The sequence below is a fragment of the Clinocottus analis genome, unplaced genomic scaffold (assembly GCF_023055335.1).
Source record: "Clinocottus analis isolate CAN_PGR_092001 unplaced genomic scaffold, fCliAna1.0.p SCAF_11, whole genome shotgun sequence".
NCBI classification, from domain to species: Eukaryota; Metazoa; Chordata; class Actinopteri; order Perciformes; family Cottidae; genus Clinocottus; species Clinocottus analis.
Window position 1 is genome coordinate 20,964,936 of NW_027175832.1, and position 21,084 is coordinate 20,986,019.

General features: G+C 43.3%; 2 protein-coding genes across 4 annotated transcripts; one reads left to right on the forward strand and one right to left on the reverse strand.

Annotated features, from left to right (window-relative positions):
• Window positions 1-2,313: 2,313 nt before the first annotated feature.
• slc39a6 (solute carrier family 39 member 6) lies at window positions 2,314-11,534 on the forward strand. 3 transcript variants are annotated; one of them, XM_068567823.1, is made up of 13 exons: window positions 2,657-3,277; window positions 3,490-3,632; window positions 4,001-4,181; window positions 4,411-5,137; window positions 5,234-5,381; window positions 5,599-5,673; window positions 5,812-5,981; window positions 6,166-6,336; window positions 6,483-6,567; window positions 7,155-7,487; window positions 8,043-8,123; window positions 8,233-8,423; window positions 9,190-11,534. In XM_068567823.1, the coding sequence occupies exons 3-13, from the start codon at window positions 4,006-4,008 to the stop codon at window positions 9,340-9,342; spliced, it is 2,310 nt and encodes a 769-aa protein (XP_068423924.1). In that variant the 5' UTR covers window positions 2,657-3,277; window positions 3,490-3,632; window positions 4,001-4,005; the 3' UTR covers window positions 9,343-11,534. The 3 variants fall into 3 exon arrangements, with proteins under 3 accessions (XP_068423915.1, XP_068423924.1, XP_068423933.1); XM_068567814.1 differs by lacking the exons at window positions 2,657-3,277; window positions 3,490-3,632 and adding an exon at window positions 2,314-2,430; XM_068567832.1 differs by lacking the exon at window positions 3,490-3,632.
• Window positions 11,535-13,265: 1,731 nt separating this feature from the next.
• On the reverse strand, window positions 13,266-20,610 carry LOC137779634 (uncharacterized). The gene is made up of 3 exons (XM_068567714.1): window positions 20,605-20,610; window positions 19,979-20,092; window positions 13,266-17,694 (listed from the first exon to the last, which is right to left on the reverse strand). The coding sequence occupies exons 2-3, from the start codon at window positions 20,076-20,078 to the stop codon at window positions 13,985-13,987; spliced, it is 3,810 nt and encodes a 1,269-aa protein (XP_068423815.1). The 5' UTR covers window positions 20,079-20,092; window positions 20,605-20,610; the 3' UTR covers window positions 13,266-13,984.
• Window positions 20,611-21,084: the final 474 nt, after the last annotated feature.

Consider the following 21,084-nt stretch of genomic DNA (forward strand, 5'->3'; position numbering starts at 1 on the left):
TATATATATATATATATATATATATATATATATATATATATATATATATATATTGTTGCATGAGTATTAATGATGGAGGAATATAATCTAATGATAGCTGCAGCGTTTCTTTCTTTGTTTAGTTTGTAGTAAGGTGTCGCCACCTGGTGGACATTCAAAGTAATGCTCCACTTAATACCACTGTTGCAAGTACACCCTCAGGATATACATATACTGTGTGTATGAATATATATATATATATATATATATATATATATATATATATATATATATATATATATATATATATATATATATCAAGTCATTTTAAAATCATTTCAGCAGTTTTTTATATTTAAACTTCTTCTCCACGACGCCTCAGAGCAAACGTTGTACTTTTTACACTGTTAAAGTTCTGTTCTGTGTACAAATACATAAAAAACACATGACAATCCTTTAAATTGTTCACTGCAGCATCTCATTAACTACTTTATATATATATATATATATATATATATATATATATATATATATATATATATATATATATATATATATATATATATATATATATATAAACACACACACACACACACACACACACACACACACACACACACACACACACACACACACACACACACACACACACAGTGTGGGAAGTTGGAGTGGAGCTGCCTGGCGTTCTGCACACTAACACAAAGTTGTGTTGTTGCTCTTGTGGGTCACAGCAGCTCATGTGATGGAGGGGGCGCGTCTCCGGCCGCTCGTTGACACAGAGGTGCTGCAGCAGCAGCTGGAGGGCGTTTCCTCTGAGAGGAAGAAACAACAGCGCAGGTTGGGTTCAGTTGTTCAGGATTTAGATGTTCTACTTAAAGTTGTGTATTTGTGTGTTTAAGGGCTCATTCTCATGACGTGGACTTCACTGTGAAAACACTAAAAACACGCAACGTGGATTCATCCGCCACTGAAAATAGTCCCCAATGAATTAGTTGATTAAGAACAAGTTAGTAGAGATTATATTGTATATAATGATGATACTATACTTATATATCACCATATAGAGATATATCTGTATATACATAGATATATCTCTATATTGTCACTGTAACATTATAACATATAAACACACAACACGTAAAGATTCCCGTAGCTTCTGTTAGATAAAGAAAACAAACAGGAGCTTCACTCTGTTGGTTTAGCAGGAGATTAAATGACTGAAGAGCCGCTGCTGGAGGAACCGTGTTCACACAGGAAACAGACATATAACACAGCTCCATATGTGAAGAGTATCTGAGTGAAGTTTGGCTTTGATTGAAGTCTTTAAAGTATTTTTAACAATTAATAAAAGTACGTTAGTTAAATCTGGAAAGATGTGATGAAAGATCTGGTGGTGCAGTCAAAGTACACCGAGACGCAGTAGAAGTACAACGTCATGTGAAGGGGGAAGTACACGTACTTCTAAACTAATGTTGGGAGTTTCCACATTTTTGCTCACTAATCCTCTTCACCCTCATCTTCCTCGCGGTCACACGGTCACATGACCCAGAGCATCACATGTCCTGGTCCTGCTTCACAGGGCTCCTGCCGCGATGCCTTCAGGTTCTCCTGGAAAAGTACGTTCAAGAGGTCTGTAGAGGACCAGGACTACACTGAGACTAGAGAGGACCAGGACTACACTGAGACTAGAGAGGACCAGGACTACACTTAGACTATAGAGGACCAGGACTACACTGAGACTATAGAGGACCAGGACTACACTGAAACTATAGAGGACCAGGACTACACTGAGACTATAGAGGACCAGGACTACACTGAAACTATAGAGGACCAGGACTACACTGAGACTATAGAGGACCAGGACTACACTGAGACTAGAGAGGACCAGGACTACACTGAGACTAGAGAGGACCAGGACTACACTGAGACTAGAGAGGACCAGGACTACACTGAGACTATGAAGGACCAGGACTACACTGAGACTATGAAGGACCAGGACTACACTGAGACTATGAAGGACCAGGTAAAGGTTCCCGGTCTCCCTCTTTGAGAGCCTGGTGCAGGTTAACATATGTACATGTAGAAAATCCTCCTAAATACAGGACAGGATGCGTGTTCATAAACACCACACAACTCTGAACGTTACAGCAGGAAACACAAGGCACAACATACACAACGAACACATTAGAATAATATTAACTGAACTAACAAAGTAAAAAAAATGAATGCATCCTCCGCCTCTTTGAAGATCGTTCCAGGTGACACCTCTGAGTTATGCAAATCCCCCTACCCCTCCGCCCCCTGCCTTTTCTCTGTCTCGCACTCTGGGTACAACTCAGATATCCGACAGCCCCTGAAGGAGGCACACGCTCCTTGTCCTCCATTTATCATTAACCGGACCGGAGAGCGTTCACACGTCAACCGAAGAAGAGTAAAACACACATAAACACCGTAAGTCACTTCCACGCCTTTAGAAAAGCGTTTTTAATTGTTTAGTTATTTATTAAACCCGGTCGCAGCATGGCGGCTCCTCTGTTTCCGGGTTGTGCCGTCCCTTTTTTATGTTGTGCACACGGCACTCGGCTGGTGCGGGGCGCAAAACCCCAACGTGTTACTGTTTACCTCCAGTGAGCGCGCGAGCGAGCCAGCGAGTGGCTGGTTGAATTTTTTAAACGTTGTATATTATATACATATATATATATATATATATTGTCATGACGCGATAATAGTTGGATCTAAACGTCAGGCGGAAGCGTAGGCCGCAGCACGAGGCCCGAGGCCTACGCGCCACATGGCAGACGCGTTCGTCAGCATCCTCCGAGACGTTTAACGAACTACCCGCCGGTGTTGTGGCAGAACGGGCGACCGTGTTCACTGGAGACTCTCAGCCGACCGCGTCCGTCGATGTTTAGCTGTCTTCGTGAGTGGCGGATCTTTTTTTAATGCTCTAAACACGGCTTTGATCCGTGTGTCTTGAGGTCAAAACCGGAAGAGTTTTTGGAGGAAAGTTGGCAAATGGCCCCTCTTTTCGAAATAAACTTGGTTAATAAAAAATACGTACGCTATACTATATCATTTTTAAATTATTTTTATGTTTGACTGTGTTACATAATAGGCTCCAGAGTGGAGTATGTGTTTAGTTATTTCTGACGCCGTTGACGCGGTAAAACAATCCGGCATTCACGAGGACAGCTACAAAGGCGTTCGCGTGCGACTAAAAGTCGCCAGTGAACGCGGTCGCTGGTCGCGCCGTAACACCGGCTAGCAGAGAGAAGCTAACCGAGCCGGACACAAGGAGGTGAGGAGAAGCGCCTGCGCCACCTGTGCTGCTGGTTCCACCTGGACGCCAGAACACCGAACGTGCACGTTGATTGACGTGACTCATTATGAGCTTTGTTTGATTGTTGCGTCAAGTTAAACAAATAAAAAAAAGAACATCCATGAGCCTGACGCGGTCTGCGACCAGACCCCGTTCATAGAAGCTATAAGTTTAACATCTGTTCCCATCAGGAGGACGGATGTCCTCTCTTCTCGGCTGGACTCTGTGAACATGAATGATTTAGGAGCTTCTCTTCAGTTCGGCTTCACGTCCAACACACCTGGCGACATCGTTCACTGAGCTTTCCCCCTCCAACCTCTGAACAGCACTGATGGTAGTGTTGGGGAAACTTACTTTGGAGATGTTATAGATCTTATGTAATGTGGCTATTTTAATTACTTCATCACAAATCACAATTGATTATTCATTGATCACATTTCTATAAACAATACTGTTTCTAAACGCTTTCATGTAGTTTTTAACCACACAACATATGTCATATGCACATTAGAGCTTTAATCTGCAGAATAACAACTGACAGCTGTCACACACGTGTAGTAGTGTAAACAAAGACATCATGTATGTGCATGATACTAACGTGTATGTACATGTTGGTATCTTCAATACTCAATGTACTACATTTACTTTTAATGGAGTATTGTTGCATCGCATAACTTCTATTTAACTTGTGTTTCCCGGCAGACGCCATGTTGACGTTGATGTTGTTCGTCGTCGTGAGTTTGTCCGGCGCCGGGACGTCCGGGCCGGACTGCGTCCCGTCCACCGCGGAGCCGGTCGGCGCGGTGCGTTCACTGTCGGCCGTGATCGACCCGCAGAGGGCGGAGCAGAGCCGGAGGCAACACCTGGAGGCTCTGTTCAACAGGTGAGCTCACGCTCTGCACAGAGACTGACGCCATCTCAGGTTAAGACCTTAAAAACAACCATTGTAAAGGAAGCTCAGAAGCTTTTCTTGGGATTTAGATGTTGTTGTAGATTACAGTGTACAGGTTTTACAGTATCAGTAAATGATCCAACGGCAGAACAAAATGCACGTTTATTGACATTTATGAGCAAAATATTCTCATTTCACTCAAGACAATGAAACCCAACAGGTATGGAGAGAACGGCACCATCTCTCTGGCCGGGTTGAAGCGCCTCTTGCAGAACGTGGGGTTGGATCGCATCAGGACCGTTACGGTGAAGCACCACGAGCAACCGGGCCACCACCACCACCAGGGAGGCCACGGTCATGGCCACGGTCATGGCCACGGTCATGGCCACAGCCACGCCCACCATATCCAGAAACGCGCTGAACCTGCTCCACAGGGGAAGACCTCTGAAGTCTCCAAAGATCAGACCGGCCCGCAGCACCAGAAGGCCGCGGCGGCGCAGGAAGCCGGCACCACGGCGCTCTATAGCGCGCAGCTAGTGGCGAGCCTGGGAGACGCTACTGAGGGACGAGAGCAGCCCAAACCTGCAGGGGACGAGACCGCCGGACGGGACGCTGAGAGCCCGACACGAGCAGCTGCAGTCAGCCGGGGCGGCTACGGCCACGGGCACGGGCACGGCCACGGGCACGGCCACGGGCACGGCCACGGGCACGGCCACGGGCACGACCACGGGCACGACCACGGGCACGGGCACGGGCACGACCACGGGCACGGGCACGGCCACGGGCACGACCACGGGCACGACCACGGGCACGACCACGGGCACGGCCACGGGCACGACCACGGGCACGGCCACGGGGACGACCACGAGCACGACCACGAGCACGACCACGATCATGACCACGTGAACCAAAACTTTCCTCAAAACCGAAGTGTGGACAGTGTGGAGGTACGACATTATATTTTACACACACACACACACGCACACACACACACACATCCCTCTATTAACCTGTCAACATGCTGCTGCTGTGTTTTCCTGCAGTGCCTGAACGCCTCTAGCATCCTGTTGTCGCACGGCATGTCACACGAGGCCACGGTGACGATCGCCGACTTCAGCTTCCTGTGCCCCGCCCTGCTCAGCCAGATCGACGACGGAGCCTGCATCCAGCACCGCAACCACCAGGAGACGGGTACACGCGCACGCGCACACGCGCACGCGCACACGCACACACGCACACACAGATGCTTTACATGAATATGAAATAGACGTTAGAGATGAATCCTGATGTTTAACTTTATCAACCTGAGATATAAAATAATATCTGATATTTACACATCACTTTAATGTTCTGTCTTGATGATGATGATGATGATGATGATGATGTATTTGCCTCTGGTCTCTTCCAGACCACGAACACCACCACAACCACTCGGACCACGAGGATCGCATCGGTGGGCAAAGTTCCAGGAACGTGGCGATCGGTGAGAGCGTGCAGAGTTCATACGCTCATGGAAAACCTGGAATGTTAAAATGGTTCATTCCAGGCCTGAAAAAGTCCTGGAAATGTGGTTAAAAGTCCTGTAAACTGATGTGTGACGTGCTGCGTGTCCCTGCTGCAGCGTGGGTCGGCGGCTTCGTCTCCATCACCGTCATCAGCCTCATGTCGCTGCTCGGCGTGGTGCTCATCCCGCTCATGAACAAAGTCTTCTTCAAGTTCCTGCTCAGCTTCCTGGTGGCGCTGGCGGTCGGCACGCTGAGCGGCGACGCCTTCCTGCACCTCATCCCCCACGTAAGTCTGAACAAACGCCTCAACCGCCAGGTTGCCGTCTCTCCCACTGTCCCTGAACACACCGCGAGGGACGACCGCTTCAGTCAGGAGAAGAAGCAAAACTGAGGGTCAGATTGTGAGGAGGAATCTGAGCTTTGTGTGTCAGAGAGGTGACGATGCATTCAGGGTCTCCCGTGTGTTGCAGTCTCTGGGCGGCCACCACCACCACCACCACCACGGGGACGCGGAGCACGAGGAAGAGGAGGAGAGCCTGGACGGCGTGTGGAAGGGCCTGGCGGCGCTGAGCGGCGTCTACGTCATGTTCCTGATCGAGCACTTCCTCACGCTGGGCAAGATGTACAAGGACAAGCAGAAGGTCGCGCATTTACTCCCTCAAGGTCGAACGCGTGAAGCGCTGAAACTAAACGAGCGGCAGGTTCACGCGTCACGGCATTGAAACGTTCTTTAGGCCTGAAAGTTAATGAGGTTTAAAGTCCTCTGGTCACAATGTGAACTCAACAGGTCCAGAAGAAGTGGGACCAGAAGGATAAAGCCGACCCGGAGAAGCAGCCGGCGCTGGAGGAGAACGACCTGAAGCCGGCTGACGGTGAGGCACAAACTCCACCACAACAACAATAACAACAACAGCAACATAAAGATCCAATCTACCATTAAGTTGAATCACGTTGAAATATCAAAGTTGGAATTCTTTTAATTTTCAAAGTTTTATAAAAAAATTAAGTTTTGTATTTTTTTCAATATTACTTCAGTACGTCTGAGGTTACACTTTTTTTTAATAAAATGTTGTAAAAAATAAAATATCTTTTTGTAAAAAATAAAATAAAAATTTGTAAAAAATAAAATTTTAAATTAAAAAACATAAATAAAAATTGGTAAAACAAATAACATTTTGTAAAAAATAAATAAATTGGAAAATACAATTTAGTAAAAAAAAGTAGTTAAAAAAAGTAACATTTTGTAAAATCAATTCTTAAGAAATTCAAAAAAACTTAGAAACTTGATTTTTTTTAAATACCGGGCCGCGACCCGGCGGTCGGAGACGGCTGTTTTGACTTAAATCACCGTGTCATTCGGCACTAGAGACGCTCGCGCTCGCGTCACCATCAAAACCCCTGAAGCTGCTGTCGGGGTCGTTGGTGCCGGCGGTCGCGGTAACGTTCCCTCCTCCTGCAGATGCCGAGCCCAACGGCTCCGGCATGTTCGGCGTGTCGGAGGAGGAGCAGGTGATGCTGCAGGCGGGGGCCGCCGCCGCCTACACCGCCGAGGACTGCGAGAACAAGTGCCACTCCCACTTCCACGACACGGTGGGCCCGGCCGACAGCACGCACCACCACCACCACGACTACCACCACATCCTGCACCACCACCACTCCCAGAACCACCACCCGCACAGCCACGCCCACTCCTACTCAGAGGAGCACTTCCAGCAGGCCGGCGTGGCCACGCTGGCCTGGATGGTCATCATGGGCGACGGGCTGCACAACTTCAGCGACGGCCTCGCCATCGGTGAGTGAAGCTCTGAGCCCGGTGGCCCGAGACCCGTTTCAAATGGATGCCTTTTTGTTCTCGTGGTCACCATCATTTCCCTCAAAACACTCATTTTAGGCCTCTGTTACGATAGCATCATAGCTTTGTAGCATCATAGAGCTGTAGCATCATAGAGCTGTAGCATCATAGAGCTGTAGCATCATAGAGCTGTATCATTGTAGCATCATAGAGCTGTAGCTTTGTAGCATCATAGAGCTGTAGCATCATAGAGCTGTAGCTTTGTAGCATCATAGAGCTGTAGCATCATAGAGCTGTAGCATCATAGAGCTGTAGCATCATAGAGCTGTAGCATCATAGAGCTGTATCATTGTAGCATCATAGAGCTGTAGCTTTGTAGCATCATAGAGCTGTAGCATCATAGAGCTGTAGCATCATAGAGCTGTAGCTTTGTAGCATCATAGAGCTGTAGCATCATAGAGCTGTAGCTTTGTAGCATCATAGAGCTGTAGCATCATAGAGCTGTAGCTTTGTAGCATCGTAGCTACTCGTGCTGAGCTGGTCCTCTCCCTGCAGGCGCGGCCTTCACTGAGGGTCTGTCCAGCGGCCTCAGCACGGCGGTGGCCGTCTTCTGTCACGAGCTTCCTCACGAGCTGGGTGAGGATCCTCTGAGCGCTTTGTGGTCTCTTTTGTCCAAGACGTGCTGCTGGACGCAGTCCGGTTGGTTGGTTGGTTGACTGATTGATTGGTTGGTGACATTTCCCAGGAGACTTTGCGGTGCTGCTGAAGGCCGGCATGACGGTGCGACAGGCCATGCTGTACAACATGCTGTCGGCCATGACGGCCTATCTGGGCGTGGTCATCGGCATCCTGATCGGTCACTACGCCGAGAACATCTGCATCTGGATCTTCGCCCTCACGGCCGGGCTCTTCATGTACGTGGCCCTGGTGGACATGGTGAGTGTACTGGGTCTACTGGGTCTACTGGGACTGCTCTGTGTTGAACCGGTCTAGCTCTGGGAGTGGAGTTTAACGAGGGGAGCCTGAAGGCATCACTGCCGGTAATAACGGGACGTGTGGAAAAATCCACAGATTGCACAAGAAGAAACAAACCAGTTGCATCAGTGTTTGTAAAGATAAAGACAACACGTCCATGGAAACATGTCGATAGTTCACACACTGAGAGCAGAGAGAACGTCAACAAACTAAAAGCAAATATTACAATAATTTAATCTGTCTGCGCTGCCGAGCCCTCACCCAGTCACCAGCGTCTGTTCTGTGGACGGAGAGCAGCCTTCAGCAGCAGATGGCCTCTTCTCACACACACACACACACACACACACACACACACACACACACACACACACACACTCACACTCACACTCTCTTCTCTGTTTGGGAAACATGGTGTGAAGGCTGACCTCTAGTGGCCACCGCCCTGCATCGCGCTTGTTACCGGTCCAGCCAGCAGTCAACTGGTTTTATCCGGTTTGTGGGCGCAGGAAGTGCCCGCAAAGCATGGGGGCGGTACTACCATGTGATCGACAGGTCCCTGCCGCTCACTTCCTGTTCACTGGTTGCAAGAGAAACAAGATGGCGGCGGCCAAAATCGCCGAATTCCGAGGCTTCAGACTCTGCCGCACACGTTTACGTCCACTTCTCACGAACCGTCCGCCTGCAAGAAGACTAATAAAGTTATTTAATCACCGTTTTGTCCTCGCAGGTTCCCGAGATGTTGCACAACGACGCCGGGGACCACGGCTTTAGCCACTGCGGCTTCTTCCTGCTGCAGAACACCGGCATCCTGCTGGGCTTCGGCATCATGCTGCTGATCGCCATCTTTGAGCACAAAATCCAGCTGGACCTGGAATTCTGAAGGAGAGGCTCCTCCCCCTCCAGAGGAGAGGCTCCGCCCCTCCTGAGCAGCGTGCGTTCACTTTGTTTGGTTTCTCCGTGTTTGTAGTTCTTTAGTTTGTATGTTCACACGAGTGTAAGTTAGGAAGTCGTCACGGTGGCGATCGGTTAGCTGACTAACAGAAGTTATGTTCTTTATTTTCTTTCTTTAACGAGTTTTGAGTGTTAGTGTTTAGGCCCATCTGACCACAGATGTTCATGTTTACGGTAAATCCAGAAGGACCTGAAGGCAGCATGAGAAAGAGCTGGTTTTCCATCATATTTGAGAACTGGTATTTTTTTCTTTAGAATAATGAATATTAGTTTTCTTTTGATGGATCAACAGGTTCAGTTTGTTGCGTTGGCGGCGCCCCCTTGTGTCGATAGTGGCTTACTGCGACGATGACGATGGTTATTTAAAAAACGCAAATGTTACAAATAAATACATTTTTTAAATATCACATGAAATACTAAAAGGGTAGTCGGGGCCCGTGAGTTGTAAAATGTTCCTCCTGCAGCGTTTTGGCAAAGAGCTGCTGGAACAAAAGTCCCTGAACGCACCGCTCGGGTCGTTGATTGTTGTTTCTGGAGCGTGACTCCGGAGGAAGCAGGAAGGTGCACGCGGAACGTCGCAAAATCAGTTTCAATCGATATTTTCCCGCCAAAAGAGAAAGAGCTTGATGCCGTTAAACATTCCCGTTTCCTCATTTTCAGACTTTTTGCTTTTTCTGAATTGAAAACAAACACAAAAAACGCATCAAAGGGTATTTCCCCGCTGACCTTTGACATCTCGGTGACCTTTAACCTCTCGGTGACCTTTGCACCGGTCTGGACGAGAGGAAATCCAAAGACGATGCTGCCAAATTTAAAGATGAAAATTGACGGTGACAAAAGGGGAACTCTGCTGTCTTTGCGTTGGCATGTTTTTTATTTTCTAACATTTATATTTTGTCGTTATGTTACGTTGGAGGTGGAGTGGCAGCTCGGTGACGGCGGCCTAAGAAACGTTGTGTTCCTCGTTCAAAACGCTTTTCTTCCTCACGACGTTTCTTCGATCGGAGGTTTAGGTCAAAAACAAACAAGTTTCCCTCGCCAGTCATTTTTTTCAGTTCTTTTAAAAAGAAAAGTTATTTACGAGTGAAGTCGCTGTGTATTACGTGTACAATATACTGTCTGTACATATTAATGTACATGACTGAGAGGTTCAGGCGCTCGAACCAAGAGAATCTTACCGTAAAAGTTGTTATAAGCCGCTACGACCTTCAGTGGCTGTCCCCGCTACCTCCCCGCTGTAGCCAGCTAGCACTGCTGCTAGCGCACCTCTGTAGCCAGCTAGCACTGCTGCTAGCGCACCGCTGTAGCCAGCTAGCACTGCTGCTAGCGCACCGCTGTAGCCAGCTGGCACTGCTGCTAGCGCACCGCTGTAGCCAGCTAGCACTGCTGCTAGCTCCCGACAACCACCGACGGTAGCGGGACCAGTTCGGCAGCGCTAGCTGGCACAGCGAGGACAACCACCGGCGGTCGTTGCGACTTCTAACACAACTTTTACGGTGTTCAAGTTACACTTTGTATTTACACGAGAAAGAAAGGACTTTTTTTTGTTTGTCCAAAAAAAAACAACTTCTGGAGCAAACGCGTCAAGAGTTCAAAGCCGTTTTTTTACTTTTATTTGTTACAATGTTTGCAGATTTATTTTTGTCGTATTCACCGCAAAAAACGTTATTTACTGAATATTTTCTTGAGATGGCACTTTTGTCTTTTACGGCCAAACATGTTAAACTGACGTGAAAAAATATTATTAATTATTATTATTATTTTTATTTTGACAGCTTACAAGAAGCTGAAATCATCATTTTTTTCCATTAGAAACTTATTTTCTACCTGAATGATTTTCTAGATGCTAAATGTAAAAAATAAAAAGTACTTTTTGTCAAATTATGGAAAATATATGAAATATGTAGAAGTCCAACATTCAGCGACTTCCCGTTAACGGATGATGATCGCTGCGACTTTCTGTGGCCTCAAAACTCAAAGTCCAAATTTGGCGAAATGTTGATTTGCTGCTGGTGTTTCTGTTATTTTGTCCACCCCTGTACTGCGTCACAGCGCCCCCATCAGGCCGGCCGACGCACTGCACGCTCACATTCCTGCACTCGAATAAACCTGGAGACCTTCTGTGTGTTTCATCGTTATTGTTGAAGTACACCAGTATTACCAGCTTTATGGGGTAAAAGTACACCAGTATTACCAGCTTTATGGGGTAAAAGTACACCAGTGTTACCAGCTTTATGGGGTAAAAGTACACCAGTATTACCAGCTTTATGGGGTAAAAGTACACCAGTATTACCAGCTTTATGGGGTAAAAGTACACCAGTGTTACCAGCTTTATGGGGTAAAAGTACACCAGTATTACCAGCTTTATGGGGTAAAAGTACACCAGTGTTACTAGCTTTATGGGGTAAAAGTACACCAGTGTTACCAGCTTTATGGAGTAAAAGTACACCAGTGTTACCAGCTTTATGGAGTAAAAGTACACCAGTGTTACCAGCTTTATGGAGTAAAAGTACACCAGTGTTACCAGCTTTATGGAGTAAAAGTACACCAGTGTTACCAGCTTTATGGAGTAAAAGTACACCAGTATTACCAGCTTTATGGGGTAAAAGTACACCAGTGTTACCAGCTTTATGGGGTAAAAGTACACCAGTGTTACCAGCTTTATGGAGTAAAAGTACACCAGTGTTACCAGCTTTATGGAGTAAAAGTACACCAGTGTTACCAGCTTTATGGAGTAAAAGTACACCAGTGTTACCAGCTTTATGGAGTAAAAGTACACCAGTGTTACCAGCTTTATGGAGTAAAAGTACACCAGTGTTACCAGCTTTATGGGGTAAAAGTACACCAGTGTTACCAGCTTTATGGAGTAAAAGTACACCAGTGTTACCAGCTTTATGGGGTAAAAGTACACCAGTGTTACCAGCTTTATGGGGTAAAAGTACACCAGTGTTACCAGCTTTATGGAGTAAAAGTACACCAGTGTTACCAGCTTTATGGAGTAAAAGTACACCAGTGTTACCAGCTTTATGGAGTAAAAGTACACCAGTGTTACCAGCTTTATGGGGTAAAAGTACACCAGTGTTACCAGCTTTATGGAGTAAAAGTACACCAGTGTTACCAGCTTTATGGAGTAAAAGTACACCAGTGTTACCAGCTTTATGGAGTAAAAGTACACCAGTGTTACCAGCTTTATGGAGTAAAAGTACACTAGTATTAAATACATATACATTATTATTAGATAATTGATAGTATTCATAGACCAGTAAAGTGTCTCCTGAGATATAGGATATCTATGTTTGTGTGTGTACATATATATATATATATATATGTGTGTGCGTGTATATATATGTATATATACATATGTATATATGTATATATACATATATATGTATATATATGTATATATGTATATATACATATATATGTATATATACATATGTATATATACATATATATGTATATATACATATATATGTATATATACGCAATAGTTAATGAGATGCTGCAGTGAACAATTTAAAGGATTGTCACGTGTTTTTTATGTATTTGTACACCAACAGAACTTTAACAGTGTAAAAAGTACAACGTTTGCCTCTGAGGCGTCGTGGAGAAGAAGTTTAAATATAAAAAACTGCTGAAATGATTTTAATATGACTTTTAGAATAAAAAAGGATTCTAAAGTTAAACTGAACGTTGACAAATAAGCACATAAAGAAAAGTAAAATTCACATTGTTTACTGATGAAGTTTGAAGTTTAACTGATCAGTAACATTTACTTGAGCTGGAACTATAAATATTAATATTAACATTACCTGAGCTATAAATATAAAACATGAGCGAAAAAGAAAGACATAATCAACTAAATCAGTTTATTATCATATCTTAATCACATTAAAATAAGACCAGCATATTTACTCCCACATCTGGTGTTGTCGTGTTCACACATTAACATATGATTATTTATGTCTTTTCTAGTATTTCACGTACAATTGAGCCACAAAAAGCATGAAAGAAAACAAAAAACCCAAAATATATCGCGGGTTAAAACACAGGGAAAGTGTATTAATGCTATATTCATAAGTCTGGTGCGTTCACCATGAAGCTCACCTTCAACCAACTAACGCTAAAAAACAGAATTTAATTATGTTAAAAAACAAATTGTGGTTTCTGTCTTTGACATTTTCACACAAGTACGAACAAAAGGTTTCAGTAAACACTTAAACTATGACTTCAATCTTGAATATTGAGCGTGAAAATAAAGCTTAAGAGTTTGTTACCGAGCAGATCATGACCACAAAGTTCTTCGCCAACTAAAAAAAATAACATTTCGCCATGAAATGTGGAGCGTTCAATGATTTTGTTGTTTTCATTTAACCGAATGGCCTCTAGCGCCATCAGCTGGTGAAGCGTTAAGTGATAACATGTCATGCTAACTGTCTGCATGCTAACTTGCAAAAAAAGCTACACAAAAATACACATTTCAGCTGTGATCACGTCGACACACAAGCGGCAAAACGGTGGCTCCTCTGGACAGTTTGAGTTTACATCAACACAACAGCATCACGGTGGTGCTACATTCCCACCCAATTCATGAATTTCTTGATATAACCCTTCTTTGCTTTCCGCTCCTGTTTCTCTTGTAGCAACTCCTCCTCCGTTCTCGTAAGTTTATCTCGTCTGGCTACTTTGGAGATGATTTTTGCTTTCTCCTTCATTGCCGTCAGCGACTGAATCCGAGCCGTGTAGCCCGGTTTGGCCTCCGACCGCTCTCCTTCGATCATCATGTCGATGTACTCCGGGGTGGTCAGCGGGTTGGGCCTCAGGGCGATCTCCTGCAGGCGAGTTATGGAGTGAGCCGACTGATCCATGAGGGCGACGACCATCTCCTGAAGCTGAACGATCTCTTCCTCCTGCCTCTCGATCAGTTCCTGAACCGTTATCTTTCCCTCTGTGGCCTTTTTGTACTTGTCTTTGAGCTCCTGCAGCGTTTGCTTCTCTTTGACCGGGACGTACTCCCACTTGTACGTCTGGTTGGAATGCAGATTCCACATGCATTTGCCGGGGCAGACGGTGCACATCCCGAACCGATCCATTGACGCGCAGCCCTTTTTGTCGCAGTCGTCTGGAATCCCGCATGGGTAGTGGCATGTTATTGAACATTTCTGACAGTTGGTGATGTACTCTCCTTTCTTCGTGAGCAGTTGTTGGATTGGCTTAATCACCTCCACCTCGATCTCAAAGTTCTCGTTTGAAGTCATGACCGTTTCGTGCTCTTTAATCTTTTCTTTCGTTGACTTGATTTCTTCAAGTTTCGCCAATCCGGCTTTAACCTGCGGTTGCAAACCCTCAATGGCAGTTTCGAGGTGCTTCCGTTCTTTGAGAACCTCCCTGGTCATCAGCAGGCTTTTGGTTGCCATTTTATCCAAAGCAGTGAAGAACCTCCCCATGCTCTTGGCACCCATATTCCAAAACATTTCGTCAAAGTCGTCGTCATCATCATCGTCGTCATCATCGTCGCAGACCCCGTCGCTGCTGCTCCTCTTCTTTGCAAACAATGCCGAGTTGTTGAACTTGAAGTGAACCGGAAGCCCGATGTCGTTTTTGGGACATGGAACTGCAGAGGCGTTAATTGCCTCAAGAACCGGTGGCTGCTTGCCGTCTGCAAAAGTCACCAGCATCTCAATGTTCTCTGTCACATCTTTGCCAAAGATGGAGAGCACCGAATCAAACACATACCGTTGTGTTGCGGTGAGTCGTGCAAGAGAAGCCTGAGTCACAAAACACAATGCATCAATCTCACTGACTCCAGAAACGGAGGTGAAAAGCCTCCGGATTTGCTCTGTGATCTCCCGGTCTCTCCCTATTCCCCTTGTGTCCCCGAAGCCTGGTGTGTCCACAACAGTCAGAGTGAAAGGGATCTGAAATCCCTCCTGGTGGTTGATCTTGTACACAGTGACTTCAGAGGTCTGGCTTTCAGTCTGCGATCTCGACTGATCCTCATGAACTAACTGGAATCTGAAAGGGTCCTTCCACTCCACACCAACAATGTAGTTGATCATTCCATTGATCAGAGTAGACTTTCCTGATCCGGTCGCTCCAAGAAGCATTATTGTGCGATTTTGTCTCATAGTTTCTTTGCCAAAGTCGTATTTCCGGCATCCATCGATCTCCATATCTTCTTCTGTCAGAGGCAGTTTGTAAACTGTGGGAGATTCAGAATTTATCCTCTTGCTAATATGTTTCAGGTACTCTGCAAGACGTGCAAATTCACGTTTAGTTGTGCAGACATGAACAGTGATGCTTTCTTTGCTTCTGCCGGCTAAACCACAATCACACCTGACCCTGACCACATATTCTGTCTCTGGGTGAAGTCCTGAGATGATCGCCTTCTCAGCCGTTGACATGGTTTGTTTCCATTGGAGATCTTCCTCTTTGCCCCCGTGGTCCGTCTTGGCGTACTCCACGATGGAGCTCATAATGAGGACATCTTGTCCGAGCTCAGCAGGTTTCTCCCAGCTGACTGAGATCTCTCCTGAGTGTGGTTCAACTTGAGGCTGTCCAGGAGGGCTGCAAGGTAAGGTTTTAGTGGAACCACTGACGTCGTTGGCTGGCCCGACACCTGCTGAGGTCACTGCTCTGCATTTGAACTCGTACTCTGTGTTAGGACTCAGGTCGCTCACTGTGACCTCTTCACCTTTTGATGCTGTCTTCTGTTTCCATCCTTCCTCTCCACTGACACAGTACTCAACAGAGTAGGAGGTGGTGTTCTCTGCTCCATATTTGGGTGGAGAAATCTTCAGCGTCACACTGTTGTGGTTGATGTCCCTTACGGTTCCTGTTTCAGGCTTTGAAGGTGGCTCAAAGTTCTCGCTGACAGAAAAGCCGTCTTTATAAAGGTAGATGGTTGAACCTTTCTGTGCCTCATTTGTTGATCCCAAAGTCAAGAACTTAATGTTCTGGTTCTCCTTGTTGGCCTCTGCAAAGTCACTGAAGAGCTTTGCTTTCTGTCTCAATGTATCTGTGACTTTGTGGGAAAGGAACCATTGTTCCTTCTCTAAATCTTGACTGTGTGCATCTTGAGGGTTGTCTGCTGTTTGTCTTAAGTAGTCTGATAAGGTTGAGAGGTACGATTCATCACTTCCCAGTGAGGTGAAGACAAAACACACCACATGTTCTGCACTGAGAATTTCATCATGGAGATCATGTAGCGATGGAATGATCTTGGTGTTTTTCATCATCTTGGTGAAAGACTTTAAAATAGAGACTTCCTTGTCTTTACAGTCCATCCACTCGTTCAGGTTGTTGCTGTTGAAAGGAGAAGAACGTCTTTTCTTCAGGATCTCAGCGAGCACAGCTTCCTCTTCTCCTCCTCCTCGGATTGATGGAAGTTTCTTTGCCAAAGTTCGTTGGAGTTCCAGTCTGAACTCAGAGCACATCTCTTTAAAGGTTTTAATCTTTTTGCCAATCTGTGGGAACTGCTGTGCAGTGGTGGTTCTCAGTGCATCATTGCACCTCATTTCCAGCTCGCTGAAGTCCTCCAGGACACTCTGGGATTCTTGAACTAATCTTATACTTATCTGACGTACGAGTTTAGCAGCAGAAGAATCTAAACTGGTCAATGGCAGCAGCCAGACCTTCATTGGTACAGCGTTCTCTCCGTTGGTTCCCAGCAGTCTTGGCAGACTTTGGTAGACTTCTACTGCGTCCTGAAAGGACACAGGATTCTTTTCAAGAGAAAAGTCTCCATGGAATTTGCAGGAGAATTTCTCAACGTTCTCTCTGTCCTTGTCTTCCATCTTCAGGGAACCTTCACCCTCAATCGAAAGGCAGGGAATCTTCTTGATCATCACCTTCAGGTTCCCCTGAATGTCTTGATGAGTTTCTGTTCCAGACACCTCACGGTCAAAGACAAAGAAGGCTTGTGCCCCATAAAGAATACCTGTGACTACATGTGTTGCTAATCCTTGATCAAAGACATACGGATACTTCACGTTGCTTCTTCCAAGCTGATTCATGGACAGTTCCTGGAACTTTGTGGTAGCTTTGTAGCTTAGTGTAACTCTGGCCTGATGTTTGGATGTCTTACGATCATTCAGGTATTTGGCCGATCCTTCAACCTCCACCAGTCCACCCAAGAAACTTGCTTTCAGAGAGGCTTCAACCTTTAGCGCTGAAGATTTATCATTAATTGAATCAGAAGCAACTATCTCAAAGTCACTGCTTGGTTTTGGTCTTTCTCTTGTATCTTTGTCCAGGTCATTGCAGTCCCACAGTGTAATGCCTGCCAAAAAAGAAGTGAGAAAATAACTCAAACATATATACATATACATTCTTTCACATACATCAATTTCATTTAGACTATTCAAAACTGATCAGTAATTCCTTTTTTTTCAAATAAGAATGATGATCACAGTAATCTAGCAATGACCATTGCTATCGTGGATTTGATAGAAAATTCCATGAAATAGAAAGATTTAATCAAGGAATGTATTGCGAATGAGAGTGTCATTCACTGTGTTAGAAGACACATGTAAGAACCAACAATGAACCATTACAGTGCCATTGTATGAATAGCAAGCCACTCCAAAGCTCGGTAATCACCCCTTCAGGGTCTGAGGCCCCTTTTCTGAATTTGACATAATTTCTTAAATTCACCTTTTAAATATCAGTGGCGCGCCATCAGTTATATAGTTATCTATTTTATCATTTAAAAAAAGACACATTAAATTATATATATATATATATATATATATATATATATATATATATATATATATATATATATATATATAGGGCTGGACAGATTAATGCGTTAACGCAAGATTAATCTGGCAATCCTTTAACGACGTTAACTATTTGACAGGGACCCTTACTATTAAACATGGACAAAAGGAGTGGCTTGACACTCACAGGGACCCTTACTACTGAACATTATCTGTTCAGAAAAAAAAGAAAAATTATAAACTATTATGAGCTATAATAGTTTATAATTATAAACTATATATGTAGGTATGTTAACTTGTTGTTGTTCCAGAGTGCTGTTATATTGTTCTGATAACATTACTTTAAAATAAAAGCGTGCAATACACTAATTTTTACTTCATTATGGAATTTGGAGCATAATGCAGTTAATCGCAGAAAATGTGATTAATCAGTTATTTCTTTTCAACTTTTTTCAAAATTTATATATACACACAACATGAGGTCCTTACCATGGACACACACACACACACACACACACACACACACACACACACACACATATATGTATATATTCATACAACACGGGGTCCTTACCATGGACACACACATACACATGTATATATTCATTCATATATATATATATATGGGATATGGGTGTCATTGCCAGGGACACACACACACACATATATATACATATATATATATATATATATATATATATATATATATATATATATATGTATATATATATATATATATGTATATATATATATATATGTATATATATATATATATATATGTATATATATATATATATATATATATATATATATATATATGGGGATATGGGTGTCCTTGCCAGGGACACACACACACACACACACACACACATATATATATATATATATATATATATATATATATATATATATATATATATATATATATATATATATATATATATATATATATATATGTATATATATATATATATATATATATATATATATATATATATATATATATATATATATATATGTATATATATATATATATATATGTATATATATATATATGGGGATATGGGTGTCCTTGCCAGGGACACACACACACACACACACACATATATATATATATATATATATATATATATATATATATATATATATATATATATATATATATATATATTATACAATATTACAATATGGGGTCCTTGCTAGGGACACACACACACACATATATATTCCTACAACATGGGGTCCTCACCAGGGACACACACACACACATGTATATATAAATATATAAATATATATATATATATATATATATATATATGTATATATATATGTATATATATATATATATATATATGTATATATATATATATATATATATGTATATATATATATATATATATATATATATATATATATATATATGTATATATATATATATATATATATATATATATATATATATATATATATATATGGGGATATGGGTGTCCTTGCCAGGGACACACACACACACACACACACATATATATATATATATATATATATATATATATATATATATATATATATATATATATATATATATATATTATACAATATTACAATATGGGGTCCTTGCTAGGGACACACACACACACATATATATTCCTACAACATGGGGTCCTCACCAGGGACACACACACACACATGTATATATAAATATATAAATATATATATATATATATATATATATATATATATATATATATATATATATATATATATATATATGTATATATATATATATATATATATATATATATATGTATATATATATATATATATACAACATGGGGTCCTCACCGGGCACCAGGGAGTCTTGGCGGCAGTCATACAACATCCCGAGGCTGAACGGCCGGCCGAGCGCCGCCACCTCTATCGTTCTGCTGGCTTCAGCGTCCATCTCCCAGCATGCACCTGTGGAAACAGAAGGTACATCAGTTCAGTGATGTGAGGATCCTGCTGTGCAAAGGCTTAGTGCTACGTCACCTTGTGGAGTTATTGTAGCAGAGACACAACATGTTGCTTCTGGGGTAAACTTAACAGGATGAATGAAGTATGCACAGCTGTCCATCAGGACATCAGGGTCATGGAGCGCTCACCACGTCAGCGTCACGTGTTTACAATTTACCACTTATATCATAAGTTGGAGCAAATAATACGTATTACTCATATCAAGTCATGTCAGTGTGCACCCGGAGCTGGACTGAGTAACAGCATGTTGTCGTTCTTTATCCAAAGCAAAAAGCAAATGTGGACTTCTAAACTTCTACAATTCCTTTTTAGTTTCATACATAATTCTCCTAAATACTGCTAGTACTTATTCTTACAGCTGCTCACAGGATTTACACACAACATTTAGAGCCATTGCAACAGTTAAACATCTCTGAAGACTCACACAGACACACAAACAGCAGGAGCGTACTCACAGTGGCGATGATGTGATCCTCTGAGGCGCTGCGCTGCCTTCAGCCTTTATGTTGCTGAGGAAGAGACACGCCCCCTCATGTTTATTCACCAGCAGGAGGCGGCACAGAGGAGAACCGGCATGATTTCCCGGAAAAGGCTTTGGTCGGCTGCAAGTACACTGAGGAAATATAAGTACAAGGTCCAAAACCTTTATGATCAGGATAAAGCTCACAGGACACGATACATAACACATTATTTATTGTTTAACTTGGTGTTTCATTGAAAGTACTTCCAATTTCTCACATTTGAAGGATTAAACATCTAATGTATATTTGAAAAGAGCTGCACACTAAACGTTTGATGTATTTAACGTTTTAATCACACGGCTGCTTGTGTTTGTGTGCGTGCTAACTGTAAATGTAAAGTCACCACAAAGGGAACTGAAGCAGGACTTCACTTCCTGTTGTCAAAGGTGCTTCTGTTTGTTTTGTGTGTTTGAA